Source organism: Sphaeramia orbicularis, chromosome 5 (assembly GCF_902148855.1).
Source record: "Sphaeramia orbicularis chromosome 5, fSphaOr1.1, whole genome shotgun sequence".
Lineage (NCBI taxonomy): Eukaryota > Metazoa > Chordata > Actinopteri > Kurtiformes > Apogonidae > Sphaeramia > Sphaeramia orbicularis.
The window spans coordinates 42,354,519-42,369,757 of NC_043961.1; the positions used below are offsets into that span (position 1 = coordinate 42,354,519).

The following is a 15,239-nucleotide window of genomic DNA, read 5'->3' on the forward strand; positions in this document are numbered from 1 at the left end:
TGCTTGTGTGACCAGTAATACCTACAAACTGCTCCAGATCAAGTCATGATAATTTTATAATGGTGAGCAAATACTACAGATGGATTTTTGGGTAAACTAAATAGAGTAGTCTTGCATGTCACTGTTTCTAAAAAGGCATTTTTATGGACTACTTTAAAAAAAAAAATAAAAAAATAAAAAATGAGGGCAAAAATTGAGAATATACCCACTTCTCCAGGGACCACTACACCACTGCAGATGTCGATTACATAGACGGCAGCTTTTGTCCTGGGTCAAGTTTCTTTTGTCTTGTGAAGTCTTTTATGTAATATTAAGTGTCATACACTACTCCATACAACACAGGGTTGTTTTTGTGGATAGAGTTTCATCCATCTACATCTGGAAGACACAGCATGAGAATTTTTTTAAGAAATGCCTCAAAAGCAAAGTAACTAGCCAATTTAGAAAATGTAAGGTTTAGAAAACACAGATACTTGTGTTTTATTATCTGTTTTATGGCTAAGTTGTTGGAATCTTGTCGTTGGAGTCTTCTACAAAGACCAAGATAAGATCAAGGAAAAACATGATCAATGAAAATGAATCAAAAGTCACATATATGATCAGAGTTGTGGGACATGGGAGCAGCCTTCAGGTGTGCCTTGTGTGTTTCAGGTGAAGCCGAGAGACATTTACTTGAAGAAGTACTATAACCCCAAAAAGAGCCAAGGTCTGGACCTGCCACTCATCAAACTGTACGGGAGACAGATCCTGGAGGTAAACACACACCTCAACACTCAGACACCTGGTTTGTCCTCACAGTGGCCTTAAAGTGTACCTGTAGTGAATGTTCATTGGTATCTATTTCATAGATCACATATAATCCTAGCAGTTCTGTCGGTAACTTCCGTTATATCCCGTTGTCAAGTAGGCATTGTCAAGTACTACGTCACTGCTCTATCAGTCAGACATGGTCACAGACATGTTTCCTCCTTCACGGGCTGTTCCAGCACCAGTACTGACCCAGACTGGTTGTCTTGTCCCATTACCTGGGCTGAGATGGATTGGTCACTGATGCCGTGCAGCAGACACCAGTCTAAGATGACACGTTATCACTCAGTGCTGCGTCGTGTCACTAGGACAATGGTGGAGTGGAAAGGTTACAACTGAACAAACACCAACACGCACTTTAACTCAGTCTGTCTCACTGACTGATACTGGTTTACTGGTACTGATCATGTGGGATCAAAGATGGTACATCACTTACAGCCAATGGCTGCTCCTGTGGATTCTGACCCTGCCTGTAATTCACCTAATATAAAGATCCAGTGTGGTGCATTTTTGGGGATTTTTTACTGAATTTGTGCCTCTGTTAAAACACAAAGAACAGTTAATCCCATAAACGTGACCTGTACAGGTACACTTTAACTGTGTGTGTGTTCATATTTCAGGCCCTGAAGCAGCTCCATGATGGTGGTTTGTACTTTGGTCATCTTAATACATGCAACGTCATCATAGATGATGGTGTGTGTCGGCTGACGGACGTGGAGAATGGCCCTCTGGGAGTTCCCTCAGTACTGAGACCCTTCTTCACACAACTCAGGAAGATCAACGTAAGAAAAAAATCTGTAATTTCTGATGGTCCAAGACCAACTGACATATGTGGTTATGATGCAGATATGAACTAGATTAATGGAACAGTCTGTTTTTTTGTCCTTCTGGTGTAGGACACAGCAATTTAGAAATCTGACTGTATCACACACATATATAAAGCATTCCCATGAAATGTTCTCTCTAATGTCAAACATGAACATGGACAAGTACTGTAGATAATGGAACATCGCACCCCACACGATTAAGATTATTGTGCTTGCTGTAGCACATGATTTTATGTCAGCAGAGATTTAAACAAAAGTTACTGTAGCAGTGAAAAAACCCCAAAGCAGACATCTGAGTTGATGACCAGGGAACAGTGGAAACATGCATGTACTGTGGCTGAGACTGTTACTCCACTAACATCTCTCAACAGTAGTATGCTAGCTGATGTTATACACATTAGCTGAAATGTTTACTGTTGCCAGGTAACGCAGGTGTCGTCTTTCTCATTAACCGTTATGGTTCTATTTGGGAGGTTCTGACAATAATCCAGATGTTCTGATCAGTCTGAACCCTGTCTCATTACCTATCATCTGGATCTGGATCCAATGGTGTGAAAGATGGCATATGATGGATTAAATCCAAATAAACAGAATCAGTTCAAACTCTTGTTTCAGAACATGTCAATAACTTAATCACAGAACTTCGAACCCTTTAGTTTTGTACTTGGCATTGTGCAGATGATGATGCTGAACCAACACATTTTTTCTGGATGTTGTGTGTTTGTGTCATCAGACCACAGAGAGCATCGACGTCTTCTGTTTCGGACACTTACTCTATGAGATGACGTATGGTCTTCCTCCAGACAGCGTCCCCATCGACCAGTACACTGATATACCCTACACCACAGTGGGTCTGTACATATACATAACACACACTATATGTACACACTACGGATGCATCCCTTCTACCCTGGTATCAGATATGAGCCCGGTTTTGACCCAAACATCTGCACTGGGTCATCGGTGCTGACAGCCACTGTCCATGTTCAGCTCGGTTCTATTCTGTCATGTACTACATGGCCCTGCCAGTCGGACTCATCTATGTTACAGTGCATAATAATTGGAATATGTATAACTTTACACATATATTTCATGCAGCTTCACCAACAATAGTTTTTACCTAGTTGTTGGTGCATGATTGTTTATTTATTTATTTATTTACAGTCACTTCTATCCAATCAGACATGTTATTGATTAATTAAACACGGAATCAGTATCCGGTATTGTATGTAACCAAAGCCTGAAAAACTGTTCAGTGAATCCCTATCATATGCTGAGTACATTATAATTTACGGAGCTTTTCTGTTAGTCAGACCATTATTACAAATATGTTATAATATTTGGCTAAATGAATGTGAAATTATATTGTGTGGCTGAAAACATATGATGTAATTTATGCCTAAAGGCTCCCACAGAGTCGGGCGTACTGTGCACATACTGTGAGCGGTGCGGACTCTGTACGCACTGTCTGTGGACGTTTGAGGTTTTATAGTCAAGTGCACCAATTTCACATATAAAACAGGTCGATGTGAAGACTTCCTGCCAAGCAGTCGATTGTGTGACACCGAGTACGTGTACGTGGAGTCTGCGCCATTGTAAAAATTGAGCTTTGCATGGACGTGTACGGTGGATGTCAGCTTGGGTCTGCATTGAGTCCGCTTTGAGTACATGCAGACGTCCACAGAATCAAGTACGCCCAACTCTGTGGGGGCTTTAAGTCTTGAACAAACTTGTGAAAATGTTTGATCCATAGAGCACCTATGCTCATTGAAAACCTCTGGAAAAAATGCTTTAAATGTGTTCTAACTGCTGCCCTCTGCTGTTCAGTGTCAGTGCTGCAGTCCATTCTGTCCACAGAGGCCTGTAAGAGTGGGATGCCCACAGTGTCACAGCTCATACAGACACCGTGAGTTACCTGCCCTTACATTCATACTGTTTTACAAAGACCCTGAAACACAAAAGTGCAATTAACAAACTAATTCATTTAGTTTTGCTAAGGTGAAACTTACCTGTCAAACAAATACACAACATATTTCCAAAACATCAAGTTTGAGTGACAAATACCCCATGTCTTAGAAGTCCAAAAATATATACTACAAATGTATATATAGCAGGGTTCCCAGGTCTTAAAAAGTCTTAAAGGTTTTGAATTCACAAATCTGCATTTAATTCCTTAAAAAGGTCTTTAAAAGGTATTAAATTTGATATGGTAGGTCTTAAGTTATGTTGCCATAAACACGTTCACTGTATTGTGTTTAAATGTGAAAGTAACGTTAGTCTACTCATTTCCACCCATTCCAACCCAACAATTTATATTGAAATTAGGAACTAATTATTGCTAACTTTACAGCCCCTGGTGAGAAATGAAGCAGAACGATGGGATTCAAGGCATCAGAGTAAATAAATACATTTTCCTAAATTCTAGGAGTCACAAATTTTTGCCAGTATGGCTGTCTTAAAACAAAAAATATCACATGACTTTTGGTGCAGTCTTTCTTGAATGTGCTGAATATTTCCAGAGTAATTTAAAATACTGGGGTTATGCTGAGTTCAATAGATAACGAACTGCCTTAAAGTTCACAAGGATTAGAAGACGTTACCCACATAATTTTCAGCAAATCTCTTTAGTAATTTAACAGAAACCATCTTCCATCTTGGTCTGCTAATCTGGGTTCAGGTCAGTCCCCCCCCCCCCACCTCCTCTAGTTCCTCTGGAGGGGGGGGTCCCAGGTCCACAGATGTAATCCCTCCAGCGGGTCCTGGATCTGCCCCGGGGTCTCCTCCTGGTTGTACATGTTGAACACCTCCCCATGGAGGCATACAGGATCATCCTGACCAGATGAACCACCTCAGCTGACTCCTCTGGATGTGGAGGAGCAGTGATTCTACTTTGAGCTCCTCTTGGATGGATGAACTCCTCACCCTTTCTCTAAGGGAGAAAGAACCCAGACACCCTGTGGAATAAACTCATTTCCATCGCTTGTATCTACGATCTTGTCCTTGAGGGTAGGAACGTAGATTCACCAGTAAATCCAGAGCTTTGCCTTTTGGCTCAGCTCCTTCTTCACCACAGCAGATCAATACAGCATCTGCAATACTACTGATGCTGCCCCAATCCACCTGTTGATTTCATGTTCCATCCTTCCGTCACCCGTGAACAAGACCCCGAGATACTTAAACTCCTCCACTTGGGACAGTGACTCCAACCATCCTTTTCCAACTGAGGAGCATGGCCTTGGATTTGGAGGTACTGATCTTCATCGTGGCTGCTTCACACTCAGGAGGTAGAGCGGGTTGGTGGTTCAAATCCTGGTCTGTCCTGGTCATATGCTGTTGTGTCCTTGGGCAAGGCACTTCACCCACCTTACCTCCAGTGTCACTCACACTGGTGTATGAATGTTTGGTGGTGGGAGGGGCCATTTGATGTGGATTGGGCACGCCTCCATCAGTCTGTCCCAGGAGCAAATGTGGATACAGATGCAGTTTAACACCAGTGAGTGAATGAATAATGGATCTAAAGTGTAAAGTGTTTTGGGTGCCTTGAAAAACACTATAGAAATCCAATCCATTATTATTATTATTATTATTATTATTATTATTATTATTATTATTATTATTTTCTGTGAACCATCCCAGTAAAAGCTGAAGGTCACAGTTTGATGTAGCCAACAAGACCACATCATCTACAAAAAGTCTGACCCTGGATCAGAATAGAACAGTCAATTTAGCTCTGATTCCATCCCATTATGAAATGAAGTTATTTTTGAATGACAGTTGAATTACAGACATGCCAGTCTGTTGCATCAGATTTAATGAATAACACCCAATTCTATATAGTCTCTTCTGAATATTCAAACTGAGGCAAATCATTGGAACAACACTGGACAGAACACGGACCGATTAATAATATAAAGTGATGCATTGTAATAAGACTGCTGTTTTAACAGGTTGTTCAGTGATGTTCAGCTGCAGCATTCAGACAAACACCAGATCAAGGTGAGAACCTCTACTGCATTCATGCCCTGTTTTCTCTGATGAATGGAACATAAAAGCACAGAGATGAACACAGCAGTAGGTAATGTGGTTCTGGTGTTTGTCTTCAGGTCCCCAGTAGAATAAAGGAAGTGTTGAAAACAGCCAAGGAGAGTTTGGAGAGGAGGCTGCTGGAGGAGCAGCGAGTGGTGAGAGTCAACTATGTTTATTGTCATTATGTGAACATAACCACATTTTGCTTACAGGTAATTCTTGGCTAGATAAAAATATAAAAACTCTAAAGAGTATATGTACGTCATATACTTAGCGCCATTAAAAATGCACGGGTCAGAATAATATGCATGTTTGCAGATAAATTTGTTTGGGGTTACCTTCATATTAAAGATGGAAGCATTGGTCATCAGAGAATGAATTGTGGACAAGTTGTGATCAACTTAACACATTCAGGGTTTGTTATTGGGTGTGTCCACCTCTGGCGTCCAAACAAGCAGTGCAGCAACGACGCATGGGATTGTCCTGAGGGATCCGATCAGCGCAGATGGCGAGCGACTTCACCACAGCTCCGACCTGCACATAACATGCTAGTGGCACGTTCTTTCTGTGGTGTCGTAGGCCATGGTATTGTGGGCTGGCAAAAGCATTTCAGCGTTTTCTTCGCTGCCCTTATATAGGCTATTGACCACGCCTAAAGTTACTAGTCAAGCGTGACTCAGTACAAGAGATTCGACTCAATGTCCGACATTAAGGGATTAGTCCAAACTCCGATGTTGCGCACATCATGAATGAAAAAAATACAACTGTTAACTGTGTTACTCATCTCATGAGCAACATATACAAAATGGCCACCTGAGCAAACCATTTTCTGGAAATTACACCACGTTTGGACCGTGCATTTTTAATGGCGCGAAGTATATATAAAGAAAGAAGTGTAAAAACATAGTATGTACAGTACAGTTAAACCGTAAACAGCAATTTGTGTGCAATGTGTATATTATTAAAGGGAAGTGGACTCTCTGTGTGTGTATGTGTGTGTGTCTCAGAGCTACACGCAGCCACATTATAGCCGGAGCATATGGCCGCAGCAGCAACAAACACAGAAACAGCTTCATTGCCTCTTGCTACTGCGGCTGCATGTAGCTCCGCTTCCCACAATGCATGTTGCGACAAATTTCTGAAAATGCCCGACTGACATACTGGTTCTGTTTGTAAAAAAATACCCTGTTTATAGTGAAGTACACTTTGAAATTGTTCACCATGAGGGAAGACATTCAGGTGAGTAATCACGGAAAGACTTACAGATTCGTGATACTTAGGCTATGACTTGGGTTTTACAGATTTGATGAAAAAATTGGTGACGAAAGTCATACGCTGCTTTGGGTGTTCATAAATGGATGTAAATTCCAGTTTCACAGTGCAGACTGAACAGACTGATAATGGACTAAAGTGTTGTTTTTAAAGCTGCATCAGCACAGAAGATTGACCAGAGCCCAGAGCCACCACGGATCAGAGGAGGAGAGGAAGAGGAGGAAGATCCTGGCAAGAAAGGTCAGCGCTGGGTCATCAGGATTATGATGATTATTATTATTGTCATGATTGATATCATTAGCATTATGTTATTATTATCATTATTATTATTATTATTATTATTGGTAGATAGTAGTACAGAAAACTGGTACATAAAGTAGCAGCAGTGACTAAAATGAAATAAATATAAGAATGTGCTGGATATTTAAACCAGTGTTGTTGTTTTTGCAGAAGTCTCGACAGTACGCTTATGAAAATGAAGAAGACATCTCTGTCAGAAACAATAACAACTCTGGTAGGTCACCTCACAGCAATCAGCCACACATATTTCATTATTGTCATGCATAATTTCTCTTAAATTGCCCCAGTACCAGCTTTCTTTTGAAGGTGTTGCCTGAATGTGAGGAATGGATCTATATTTACTAAGTAAAAGAGTAAGTAAAAGAGTAAATATGTGCAGGAAAATAGGGAATATGCTTGTACTGTCTATGATGAAATACAAGTCAAAGGATATTTCAATATCACTCTTTTTAAATTAGTATGTTCCCTATTGTTTAAACTTGTTTTTGGCCAAAGCCACCACTGTTGTGGTTTCAATGTACAGATAATAGAACACACATAAACGCACAATAAAACCAGCCAACATCACTACAACACTTCAATGTTAGTGGATGGGTCTGTCTAGTACTGTTTGGTACTTTATGTCTGGTACTGGTACTGTCTGGTACATATATGTCCGGTGCTGGTTCTGTCTGGTACTGGTACTGTCTGGTACATATATGTCCGGTGCTGGTTCTGTCTGGTACTTTTATGTCTGGTATTGGCTCTGGCTGGTACTTTTCTGTCTGGTATTTTATGTCGGGTACTGGTATTGTCTGTTACTTTTATGTCAGGTACTGGTTAAGTCTGGTACTTGTATGTCTGGTACTGGTACTGTCTGGTACTTTTATGTTGGGTACCGATATGTCTGGTGCTGTCTGGTACTGGTTCTGCTTGGTACTGTTCTGCCTGGTACTGGTTCTGTCTGGTAGTTTTATGTCTGGTACTGGCACTGTCTGGTACTTGTATGTCTGGCACTGGTTCTGTCCAGTAGTTTTTTTGTCTGGTACTGTCTGGTATTTTATGTCTGGTACTTTCATGTCCGGTACTGTTTCTGCCTGGTACTCTTACACCAGCCACCTCGGCCACATTTGTAAACAATGAGTATTTGACTTTTTTCTGCAGGTTCTGGAGCCAGTTCACCTCCAACATGCCCCTCCTCGCCAACTCCTCCATCCACCACAGGTAACCACAGGCTCTGTTTGTGTGTGTGTCTTTTTGTGTGTGTGTGTGTGTGTGTGTCTGTCTGTCTCTGCTGTGTGTGTTTGAGTTAAGCTTTTAAAGGAAAATTCTGCTGTTTTCTGAAGGTCAACATTTCCTATAATTCCTTTTTCTGTGTCTGCGAAGTCTTTCTAAACCACCCACAGATGCATATTCATTTATTTTTGTGTGTGTTTTTAATATTTTTTCGATGACTGACATCCACTAAAGCCACAGATATAACCAGACTCCTAGTCATTCATGTATAAACGTGTCTTTGTACTTTCCTTGTCTCCTCTCATTGTTTCGTTCTGTTTTTTAACTATCCTCTCATGTTTCCTTGTCTCCTCTCTTTGTTTCCTTTTGTTTCCTAATAGGGATGCAAATTATCGATTAATCCATTTATCATTAGTTGGTTGAGCTTATCAATAGATTACCGATTAATTAGTAAGCGGCGATTTTCCTTAGAACCTGACTTTCTCTTTTGATAGGGTCTATAAGAATAAAAGCTGAATATTGTTTGTGTACTTCATGAAAAAGCATCCCATATTCCTTAATGATTGATTTATTGTACCATTAGGGATACACTACAAGCAATGACATTTATGTAGTATAACAAAATAAATTCTGCCGAGAAATTCAATATGGTAAATGGATCTAAAGAGGGGCAGTTTAGAAGAAATGGGCATTTCTTATTTTGCATCATTATTGCTATTTTCCTGTGGCCACTGGGGTAACAACGGGACATAATGCGGAACATTCCTGTGGCCCAGATCAGGAGCCTGAAGGATGTTTCCAACTTCTGTCTCACTGACCAGATAGTCCAGATGACTGTGGACTAGACCAGCCTACAGGGAAAACACTCCGTCCGGGACCGGTCCGATACCGACCCTGCATTTGTGCGTGTATTTAGGTGGGGGTACACTGCTCCCACAAACAGACGGGCTGGTCTGTGTTTCGCTCCACCATGTCCCTGAAGCGATTCTAACTCATCAGTGCCATGATCCTGTTCGATTACCAGCTATCCCAGCTGAGGCGTTATTCAACTTCAGCGATGAAGCCTAGTTTGGGCAGTGGCGCCCCCTACTGTCAACATCACAAATCCCGCCGTGGAAAAGGGCAATTAACCAACAATTAATAATTTAATCAAGCAAATTCTTAATGAAAATTAATTGATAGTTGATTAATGTTTACAGCCCCATTTCCTACCTATCCTCATGTTTCCTTGTCTCCTCTCTTTATTTCCTTTTGTATTGTTTTTTTTCCTAACTATCCTCTCATGTTTCCTTGTCTCCTTCTGTGTTTCCTCCTCCTCTCCTGTTCATCCTTCTTTCATGTCCTTGTTTCCTCTTCCCCTCCTTCCTCCTTTCCTCTTATCCTTTTTACTCCCGGTCTGTCGGCTGAGGGCGTATTTATGGTCATACCCTGTGGTGTCTGTCAGTGTCGACACCAAACTGTCCCATCCCCTGGGACACTTTCAAGGTCAAATCTGGGTTGACACATCAAATTTGGACACCTGACCTACATATTTCAGGTGTTTCAGGGTCAGTGCAGAGTCACGGGGGTAAATCAGAGAAGATAACACAGGTGAGGTGATGGGACAGTGATAGTGGGTGGGGCCAAAAGGGGTGTAAGGGGAGGGGTCATTACAACATTCAACATACAGGGGTTGGACAAAATAATGGAAACACCTTCCCCTCAAGATGATAATGCCCCAATCCATACAGCTAGAATTGTTAAAGAATGGTATGAGGAACATTCTAATGAAGTTGAGCATCTCGTATGGCCGGCACAGTCCCCAGACCTCAACATAATTGAGCATTTATGGTCAGTTTTAGAGATTCAAGTAAGACGTCGATTTCCACCGCCATCGTCTCTAAAAGAGTTGGAGGGTATTCTAACTGAAGAATGGCTTAAACTTCCTTTGGAAACAATTCACAAGTTGTATGAATCAATACCTCGGAAAATTGAGGCTGTAATTGCCGCAAAAGGCAGACCTACACCATGTTAAATTATATTTTGTTGATTTTTTAAGGTGTTTCCATTATTTTGTCCAACCCCTGTAGGTCTTGTTTCCTATTTTGTCTGCTTGTTTCCTCTACCGCTCCTCCTTTCCTTTTTCCCCTCTATTTCCTTTCCTGTTCTTCTCTCCTGATTTACTTGTCTCCTCTTGTTTCCTCTCCTTGTCTCCTCTCTTTCTCTGGTGTTACTGTGGAAATGCTGATTTGTTACTGAACAAATAACAGGCTTCTCTCTCTCTCTTTCTCTCTCTCTCTCTCTCTCTCTCCCCTCCCGTTTCTTCTTCTTGTTCTGTCTCCACCATAGAGCATGCTCCATTCTGACCGTGTCCTTGGGTAAAGTAAAACATTTCTACTGTCACTGATGATGGTTCTGATGAAGGTTATCTGGTGGTTTTTAAAGCTGTCGTACACCTGCTCACTCTCCAAGATCACTGTGAACCAAAATAAAACCATGAAAATGCTCAGTATTTGAATTATGCAATAACATCACAGGGTAATTATTATTCTGATTATATTATTATTATTATTATTATTATTATTATTATTATTAAAAATAAGGATCGACAGTGGAAATAATGTTGGCTTTAATGTAATAACGTGCTTTAATCATGAAATTATTGAGGTCTATTGGCTGTTTCCAATATCCTCCTGAGACCCAGGAAAGTCAGAGTTTGGACTTTTTTACATTAAATAATTGTCCTGATGGTACCTGAAGGTATAATAATTTCTACAAAAGTCAAACAATTCAGTATGTTCAGCTGTAAATATAAAGTCAATATTGTATTATTTTATCCAAAGTTCACACTTATTCAGCGTCAGTAAAACAGCATTGTGTTGGAGGAACCTTCTTTCAGATGATTTGTCAGAGGAGCTTCTGTCACTTGACATTCTTCTTCCTTCTGTGATTGGCTGACTGTACTCTTCTTCTGCTGTTGATTGGACATGTCTCTTGTCCAGAACAGGGTGAACATACATCTTTAAAAACTCTCACAATCTCCAAGGCAACAGTCGGCTGATGAACACCTGCTGTGGTCAATGGAGGGGTGTGACGTGTCTTTCCACATCCTCTGTCCATGTCCTTGTCCACGTCCATGTCCTCTGTCCATGTCAAGTCCATATCCATGTCCACATCCTCTGTCCATGTCCTTGTCCACGTCCATGTCCATGTCCAAGTCCATATCCCTGTCCATGTTCATATCCACATCCATGTCCATGTCCACATCCATGTCCTCTGTCTACGTCCATATCCTCTGTCCAGGTTCTTGTTGACGTCCATGTCCATGTCTACTTCCTCTGCTTGTGTGTTTGTGACAGGTTTTCAGTCCATTCATGTCACATGTCCTTGGTGAACCAGTGACCTCTGCTGTTATTATTTGGACATTGCATGTAAAGACAGTTGGACTCCATGTCCTTGTGTCTTTGTCCACATCGAAAAAATGTACAGAAAAAGGACAAGTCTGTGATCCTTAGAAATAAGAAATGACTAGAGTTCAAAAACAGATCCCTGTGGTGCACCACATGATATGAATGTTATTATATAAAGTTCAACATGAAATACAGTATTTATTATGAAATACTGTCATATTCACACTTTCATTGCTAACTGGTGAATCAGCAGCCGTTCGACCAAACAAACTAATCTGATCCGCATTTTGGAATAGACTCAATACACTGTTTCAGAAATATCACCAACATGTGTCCAAGTACAATCATCCAATTACAGAAAAAAATAATGAACTGAAAGTACAGCTTTGTTTTTGGAATCTAACACTTACATAGTCTGTGTGATTGAACCCGATTAGTGTGTAGTCAGTATAGTCAACTGTTTCTACCACTGGTCTGGTTTATTTCAGGGGTTGGAGGAGGTTCAGCTTCTACCTGATACTAATGACTCATGTTCATGGATGTGTTGGTTGAGTTTGACATATGTCACATAAAGTATGAAAAAGGGTTTATCATGGGTCTTATTAAATGGTTTACTTGATTGGTCCGTTTTTTTTGCACTATTATCATTTTGGTTTGGATTAAAGGCATCTGTCAATGAGCCTGTTTCATGACCATAAAAGTCAGATATCTGGGAGTAATCGGGATAATTGTAATAATCAGATCTAACGCATTTATATGCACTTTAGAAATGCGGTAATGGAAAACCCTGGTTTAGATGCTCCAGTCCATTATCGGATTTCTTTCGGAGTACATACTGTACATACATACATAGTAATGGTAGACTTCAACTTCCTGCTGTCTTTCGCTCACGTTTGACTATGTAACATCCGTTCTCTACTATTTTAATAGTGTTTACACATGCGCATACGTAAAAAGAATGAAATACATCAGATTAACCTGTATACATGCGTGAGACAGAGTATTGGGGAGAAATGTAGGTGCGTTAATCTGATTTCTCATAATCAGATAACTGTTGTTATCAAATAAAGCCTATCAGATTATCCTGTTTACGCGATCACTTGAATAATGTGATAATTCCAGAAACTGGATAATGATCAGAGTATTGGTGTGCATGTAAACAGGCTCAATGATTACATCATGGCAAATTAACAAATTAAATTTTTTGGCTTGTTTAAAGTCATTAAATGCCCATCCATTGTCATCAATAGGAAAGAAAAGAACAAACCTGAAACTTCAAAACAAATGTTTGATCTGTCATGTTTTAGAACCACTAACATTAAACATAACGTGCTGTGCACTTTTAATACCATTTGGCCAAATATACTGTGAGATTCTGTTGATAGTTACTGCCCTATAATTTAGATTAGATTGTCGTTGTTTAAAACTTATTATATACATATTTATATTTGACAGTACTCAGATATTAAAATTGCACAAGGCTGTTTCAAGCAAACATGTCACCCCATCAAAGGGGCCATATCTCCATTTGATGCCATTTGACTTTGAAAAAGTAGGTCAAGGTGACCAATTTTCAATAATCTCCTGCTCCATGCCAAGATGACAGTTCCAAAATCATTTAGTGGGAAATGTATCATATTATATATATAACAACAAAGGTTTTGTTTGTACCCCTCAGCAGACTTCTGGCTGAAGTCATTTTGTTGTCTGTCTTGTCTGTCCGTCCTTTCAACGACGTAATCACTTTGTCTGAAGAAGGCATTGAGATATCTGCACCAAATTTATACTGTGGATTAGGCCTGTAACGGTACACATACTGAACCGAACTGTTTCGGTACACACCTGTTCGGTTTGGTACACAGCTGTACCGAAACGGCACAGTATGATGAGAAAAAGAAAAAGAAACGAAAGACGTCGTTCGATGCGGAACTTTAAATCCGCGCAAGTTTCACATGGACATATGGAAGGATGCACACATTGACCCGAAATATGAAATAGCAGCTGATATAAGGTTTAAAACAAAACAACAAATATGATGTGAACCTGAAAGGAAGAGACTGAAGAGCCTCCACCATCATTACGGTCCAGTTTGGATCAGTTCAGGTTCAGGTGAAAGACAACAACGAGGAAAGGGACGTTAATAAGACGGACGTAGTTTGGCCCTATAAACTACGGTAGTTCTAAAACACACTAGCTCTGTCTGTCTGCCTGTCTATCCACGTACGCTGTATAATAGAGGAATAAATAGAATGTTGAAAGTATGTAAAGTTTCACTTTTGTTTCACGACAGCGTTCGTTACGTTAGTTATGGACCGCACCCCCAGGTATATAACTGCACCCCCCCCCCCCCCCCCCCCCCCACAAAAAAAAAAAAAAAAAAATCCCCCGTGCACACAGGCAAACACAAATACACACAGTGTCCTAAACAGTTTGTTCTCTGTCCTAAAATAAATAATTTGGTTCATTGTGTTGTCAGTGTTTCTCTTCAGTTTGTTTAAACAGAATACCAGTTTACCCTCTTGTTAATGTTGCACTTCATGTGGAATTTTTTTGGTATTTTTATGCAGAATGTGAACTGACAGAACTGTAATTAGATTTTTCTTGTTTGTTCAAAACTACCTTTCAGGGAAAAGTGCAATACTAATGTTTAAAATACATTTAGTAATATTAATAATTTATTTTATTTTCTATTTGATTTGTAGCAGCAGAATTATATTATTCCTGTTTTTCTATATTCTATTGTCACCAAAAATTGGGGGAAAAATGTTTTAAAAAATTCATAAATGCATTAATAGACATTTTGAGGGGTTTTCTTTCTTCCCGTACTGAACTGTAGCTTTGAAAACCGAAAACGTACCAAACTGAAAATTTTGTGTACTGTTACAGGCCTACTGTGGATGCATCTTGGCATGGAGCAGAAGCTTATTGAAAATAGTCACCTTGACGTACTTTTTCAAGGTCAAATGACGTCAAATGGAGACATGGCCCCTTTGATGGGGTGATATGTTTTCTTGAAACAGCCTTGTGCAGTTATAATATCTGAGTACTGTCAAATATAAATATGTATGTAAAAGTTTTACACAAAGACAATCTAATCTAAATTATAGGGCAGTAACTTTTAACAAAATCTTACACTATATTTTGCCGAGGAGTATTAAAAGTGCATAGCACATTCTGTTTTAATATCTTGCAGCTCTGTTATGTCATAGACAAAAACGTGAATGTAAAGACGTGAATCTGATGTTTTTCAATGGCAAGATGTCGTTTTTATCACATAAAGTACAAATAACCATCATTGCTCCTTAACTTTGACTAAACCTCAGCCTTTAAATCTAAAGATACATTTATAATGATCAACTATGGTCTGATACCACTTTTTATTGGTCAAAGGTAAATATTAAGT

The 15,239-nt window shown here is 39.9% G+C and overlaps 1 protein-coding gene and 1 long non-coding RNA gene across 2 annotated transcripts in view; one reads left to right on the top strand and one right to left on the bottom strand.

Moving 5' to 3' along the window:
* The window catches only part of pxk (PX domain containing serine/threonine kinase), a 52,082-nt gene that overhangs the window by 33,260 nt on the left and 3,583 nt on the right, over window positions 1–15,239 (top strand). The window contains 9 exon segments of the mRNA XM_030134398.1: window positions 652–753; window positions 1,428–1,589; window positions 2,368–2,485; window positions 3,462–3,540; window positions 5,582–5,630; window positions 5,738–5,815; window positions 7,086–7,172; window positions 7,383–7,446; window positions 8,376–8,435. Coding sequence (XP_029990258.1) covers window positions 652–753; window positions 1,428–1,589; window positions 2,368–2,485; window positions 3,462–3,540; window positions 5,582–5,630; window positions 5,738–5,815; window positions 7,086–7,172; window positions 7,383–7,446; window positions 8,376–8,435 — 799 coding nt within the window.
* LOC115419544 (uncharacterized) lies at window positions 8,427–10,104 on the bottom strand. The gene is made up of 3 exons (XR_003935438.1): window positions 9,721–10,104; window positions 8,927–8,931; window positions 8,427–8,810 (listed from the first exon to the last, which is right to left on the bottom strand). It is a non-coding gene; the product is annotated as an uncharacterized LOC115419544 (long non-coding RNA).